The sequence below is a fragment of the Cyprinodon tularosa genome, unplaced genomic scaffold (assembly GCF_016077235.1).
Source record: "Cyprinodon tularosa strain WSP-4 unplaced genomic scaffold, ASM1607723v1 ctg858, whole genome shotgun sequence".
Classification (NCBI taxonomy): Eukaryota; Metazoa; Chordata; class Actinopteri; order Cyprinodontiformes; family Cyprinodontidae; genus Cyprinodon; species Cyprinodon tularosa.
Window position 1 is genome coordinate 50,983 of NW_024039627.1, and position 6,000 is coordinate 56,982.

The 6,000-nt window shown below is 38.0% G+C and overlaps 1 protein-coding gene across 1 annotated transcript in view; it reads right to left on the reverse strand.

Annotated features, from left to right (window-relative positions):
• LOC119775211 (bromodomain testis-specific protein-like) overlaps window positions 1-5,781 on the reverse strand; it is a 28,077-nt gene extending 22,296 nt beyond the window's left edge. Inside the window, exons 1-3 of the mRNA XM_038273104.1 lie at window positions 5,590-5,781; window positions 2,064-2,345; window positions 957-1,094 (exon numbers count right to left, since the gene is read on the reverse strand). Of these exons, the coding sequence (XP_038129032.1) occupies window positions 957-1,094; window positions 2,064-2,279 (354 nt within the window). The 5' untranslated portion in view covers window positions 2,280-2,345; window positions 5,590-5,781. The remainder of the gene's footprint in view (window positions 1-956; window positions 1,095-2,063; window positions 2,346-5,589) is intronic.
• Between the last annotated feature and the right edge of the window lie 219 nt (window positions 5,782-6,000).

Here is a 6,000-nt window from a genome sequence, read left to right on the forward strand (position 1 = left end):
GCTCTCTGTTATCTTCCGCCATGGTTGTTAGTTTTTCCCGCCTCCGCTTAGTAGGACGCAGATTAGTAACGTTTAGTAACATTTGTCAAGTATCAATGACGTGTAGGTCGGATGAATGCGACCTGGCCGTACAGACATAGGTCGCATTTGAAAAGATCAGATACGTATCGGATTCAGGACCACATATCCAAGTGGCCTGGGTCGCATTTGAAAAAATCCGATCTGTGTCGTTCAGACTGTCATAAAAAGATCAGATACAGGTCACATATGGGCAAAAAAATCGGAATTGGGTCACTTCAGGCTGCAGTGTGAACGTAGCCTTTGATGCGACTGTTTTTAACACACCTGAATCAAATGAGTGGCTCGTTACCATGCCTCTGCTGGGCTAAATGAGGGGATTGAGGTTTTAGATTCAGGTGTGCTATAGAAGAGATGCATCTAAGGTTACGTTCACACTGCAGGCCTTGATGTTCAATTGCGATTTTTTGTGAAATCTGATTTTTTTTTTGGCGTTGCTATTCACATTTCCAAATATATCTGACTTGTATTTGATCTCCTGTGTGAGCTGAATTCATACAACGCAATTGCCCCGCAAGAGCAGTAGAGCACGCAATGACATCACAAGCAAGCTTGCTCTATGTTTACGGAAGTAGACAATGGGTGGTAGTGCCGGAGCGCATCTAGCGATTTTTCCCAACCAAGCATTATCGTCGACCATCGTTGTCGTTGTTTTTGCCACTTCTGCGTAGCCAGAACCAGAATAGTGACCTTTGTTGGGTATTAATGGAGTTCAGGTCGAACGGATGCGACCTGGCCGTTCAGACACGGGTCGCATTTGAAAAGATCCGATTCGTATCGGATTCAGGACCACAGACCTCTAAATCCGGTTTTAGGTGTCAGCACGTCACTAATATGTTTAGGTTCTGGAAAACGAGCATAGCACATGGTGTCCTTACCTTGTTGTACATGTAGCAGTTGGAGAACATGGCCTTAAAGTCTTTCACACATTCACTGGCCTCCCAGTAATACCTGTTCTCCAGTCGCCTCTTGATTGTGCTGAGATCCATAGGATAAGTAATGATTTTATAATAATCCTAAAACACAGAAAAAGAAAATGCTTTAGTTCCAGCTCTCCTTTCTGATTCCTCCCCACTTCCTCCGACACCCTTGAATAAAATCCTTCCCTGACTGGTTATAAACTCGTAAGCATTTGGGGATCTTAGGTTTGGATGAGTCCATCAGGAAATCCTCACAAGCTGGGCATTTGCAAAACATACAGCACCTCTGGAGGAGCTGCACGAATCTACAGTTCAGGTGGAGTTTGCTAGTGTAGATTCGTTAGTGTGTTAAAAAAGAAACCAGTGGACTTTGTTTTCCAAGTTTGAAGATGTTTCGCTTCCAATCCAGGAAGCTTTCTCAACTCAAAATGTCTGGATTAGCGTTGAGCTCCAGGCTTTTATATTGTAGCCCAACAAAAGCCTCGTCATGGCTTAGAAAACATGCACAATATCTTCAAACTTGGAAAACAAAGTCCAGTAGTTTGTTTTTTAACTAACTTTTTGGAAGGAGTTCAGGTGGAGGACTCTGTTAAAAGCAAAACTTCTAGACTAGACTTTTCCAAGGGTTCTGCTGTGCAGTGATTGGCCATGGGAAGAAAAAAAACAGGCTTTGGATGAGAGCTTCCTGGAAAATTAAACAGAAGAGTGACTAAATGAATATAGAGTAGCATCATAAACTGAGTTAAATCTAACTTTTTCGAATCACAGATCATATACCAAGCCAGAATTTTTATAATTAAATTAAAAATGTACAATTACAAAACCCTTTTCAAATAGAATTTCTAATTGTATGATTTACATGTTAAAAACAAGTAGCTGTTATTGTTTTTCAGTGCCTCGTGGTCCTGCATTTATTAACAAATTAATAAATCGTCCCCAAAAGAAACATACCTGCGGCACTAATAGTTTGTACTTGTAAAAGTTCGGAAAACGTAAAAAACCTAAAGGAGGTTGAATCATTTCCAGATGCTGTAACAGTACAACACTGACAGGCGAACAACTTACAGGAAGACCCAGAGCGACCGCATCGACAGGCTGGCGAAAAGGCCACGAATACTGATGTTTCCACTGAGCTTTCATGACCACCTTCTGCAGGTAGAGCAGCTGATTGGTTACGCGCCCAGGCCTCTGGTGATTTATGACCTCTGGTGGAGGTGGATTCCCACTCATGGAGAAGCAGGCTTTCACGTCGGCCATCCTGTTTAAAAGCATGAACTGCATTCAGAGGGGGTGGGAGCACTGGCTGGAGACCACCTTACTGCAGCTCACAGCTCATCTTATACTTTCCTGTTGAAGACACAATAATGTAGCTCTCAGTGCTTTAATCAACCAATCAAGTGTGTTCATTATGCCTCCTTAAGCTTACAGTTCACTGAGAGAAATGTTCTGCATTTTCCATTAAAGATAAACGGTTGGTTAGTGGTAAAATAACCATTAACCAACAAACAGGAAATAAAGTAACTAACACTTTTAAAATAAAAATAAACATAATTTTAATTATAGAGACAATATGACAATAGTGAAATTATGAAACTGTATTGTTGAATGGAGGCTAAAAGAGCATTTTAATTCGGTATTAAGATCCATAACCTTAACTCTGACAAACTAAAGAAACAGCTTGGAAATAATATAAGACCTGATTAATTATTCAAGAGAACTTGGAATGGTTCATTTATTTAGGCAGAACCACAAATGGAGATAACATCTTAGCAAGCTCTTCTGTAGATGGATAATGGCGCCACCTACTGCATATTTTCAGATAGCAACAACTCACATGTGGACTTCATGTTTAGTCCCATATATTTCAAACTTTATCTGATTTAGCCTCACAGTACACCTGAGAAAATAAGGCTTTTTCCTGAATATCAAATCTGTATGAAGGTTAGCTGAATGCATTTTGTGATCATAAGCAATATGTAAATATTTAAAACATGTAAATAAAATGCTGATGAAGGTTCTCAGTCATCCAGGTCATAGTCATTCCGTAAAAATTAAAAAAATATCCACTGGACTTGGTTTTCAAGAACGTAACGTCTTCAAATCTTGAAAACCAAGTCCAGTGGATATTTTTTGAATTTTTACGGAATGTAAATAAAATGTTAACTCACTTGACTATAAGATTCCTACTGCAGGTATTGAGATGATTAAGTGGTGTGCTAAATAAAACTGAAACAGCCATCAAGACTGAGTTCAAATATTTAATGTATTGCTCATAAACTAAACATTCCACACTTAACATTTCCTTTGGGTAAGATGAGAGGATGAAGAAAGAAAAAAAAAACTTGATTTTTGGATTTTATTTTTCCATAAAACCAATAACAGGACCACAGAAAGCTCTGCTGGAACACAGAAGGATTCTGTAAAAAAAAAAATGGAGCCATGCATAGCACATTTGCAAACTTGCTCTAAATAAAGCATGTTAGCCAAGTTCGTTCATCAGTGTTTCTATGAAGTCCAAAAAGTTCAGTCTGCTGCTGCCCTGAGCCCAATTACTGCTTCATGTGGATCATTTACGTCTAACTAATCAAAATTAAGATGATAATATGAACCCATGTGTTTATTAAGAACACATTAAAACACAGGTGAAGGCGGCCACCCTACAAGTTTTTAAAAAAATCTGGTGCCATTCCCTGAAAAAAATCTTGGAATAAGTAACTTTAATTTAATGCTTTTTAATGCGCTTTTAATGTTCTTAGAAATAATTTCAATGCAATTAACAAGTATCCATGTCTCTCATATATATATATATATATATATATATATATATATAAATAAAACTGCAAAATCCCTCATCATCTTTACCATCCACAGGCTGCAACCATGACCCGAATTCCCCTTTTTTTGAAGCCAAATTTGTTGAAATTTGCATTTTCACATTCTCTAGCTTTTTCTCCGCCTCGACCTTCTTTTCCAAACAACATTTTATGATCAATAAAAAGCAGTTCCGCGCAAACACGCGAAATCATTTATATCTGATAAATCTGATGAAAATAACGCATTTTAAATGCCAGGATAATCACATTTAATTAATCTTAATGCCAATTAAGGCCTTAAGCTAACAAAATTATAATTGAATGACTTATTTTTGATGACCTGCGGAAACCCTGTTTTATTTCCAAAATGAAAGGCTGCTGCATGTGGTCAGTAGTGAGATTATGTATCTTATAAAAGCCGTAACACAAATTATATCCGCTCTGCCCAAACAATAGTTTAATCAGCTGTGTGTTGCCAAAGCCATGATGTGTTCTGCTCCCAGAACATCCAAAGATGTCTCTCTCCTCTCAATACCATCTCCTAGTGGCAACTCTAAACACTTATGACACCTCTGGAGGTCTCTGACACATTGGAGGAGTAGGACTGGTTCTAGATAGAAAGTTAAAAGTTCTTAAATTTGAAAGTAGGAGTAAATTCCCCTAAATTATAGGCATGTAGGAGTAAAATACAAAACAAAAAAACTGTTAAGTTTAAACAAAAACGGCCTGAGTTCTTTGTCTCCCAAACATACGATGCTTCTTACATTTAACTCAGGAATGGCTGGACACAAGGAAAGTGTCGTGGTAGACATTTGTAGGATCTATTAGCCCCAGTCCAAATTTCTCAAAATATATTAAATCTCTAAGACACTGAATTTATATTTTCCACTAATCCATGATAATCAAAATAATGGGGGAAAAAAAAAAGACTTTACATTTCTATTGAGGTTTCCCTTTTTGAGATAAGTTACCAAAATAAAACCTTTCACAACATATTTAGGTACCTGCAATTACTCCAGTGATCAAGTAATTGCACTTATGTTTTTGGAGCTGCTAATTCAAGGAGTTTTAATCATTTACAGTGCTTTATCCAGTTAAATCTGATTTAATTACCCTTTGTTAAATAAATTATTGTCTAAAATATTTATCAGTTTCAGATGCAGCAAACTTTATTAAAATTAATTCTTGGAAAACATTTGCAGAGATTAAAACAAGCAAATATGCAGCTAAAACATATATTGGTTCAGATAATTCTGCTTTTATTTTAGCGAATGAAAGCAGTATGTATTTAAGAGCTTCTCCTATTGCCTCCATGATGCAGCTCGGGTAAAGATGGTTTGCAGAAACAAATAAAGTTGTTTGAAAAAAGAAAGAAAAAAAAAAGCTCGGGTAAAGATGGGCGGTTGGCCTCACTGGGATAAACGCTTAATTCTAGAAAGAACCGACCTGTATGAAGTTGTACAAAAGAATCAATCTTATTGTTGATTCAATAACTTTTTTCAGACTTCTAAACCAACATGTTCTCAGGTTGAAGCAATTTACATCTCGAAATGCGCGCAAAAAAGAAACTAAAAGGTTTTCCAGCAGTGCTAACGTTGCTAACAGCTTGCTAGCATCGCCAATCTTCTACTGAATTAAATTTAACTTAATGCTTCCTTTGAACCGGTTACCTTGAACAAACTAGCTTATTTTCTCTGAAAAAACAACCAACGATCATTCTAAAAAGAGCTTTGGCCTGAAAACATTCTTATTTAGTGAGCCAGTGGTTTGCTACATACCTAAAGAACCTCTGAAATCCTGGGAGTCCCCCTGAGTTCAGCTCCTAACTGGCAGGCGTCTCCAGGGCCACCGCCTCATTTTTATAGCCTCTCCCTCCATAACTGATTTGTCTACGCGTGAGAGCTAGCCTCGCGCGCCCGATAATGGTTCATTTTAACGCTTTTGGTAATAAAAACACTGCTAGTATCGGTTGTTTCTATTAAAAATCGGGGCAAGCATAAATAGTTAAGCGGGAATAAAATGGCGGCTCCCCGTCTCCACCGGCTGGAGGAACCGCTGACTTCAAAGCTCCGCAAACTGAGCAGCGCGTGGCCTTGCGGGGCATTCCCTCTGGTCTGAGGAAACGCAAAGCAGGCCCGGGATTATAGCTTTCACACAATTAAAATAAATATTAAGAGGATATATTTTAT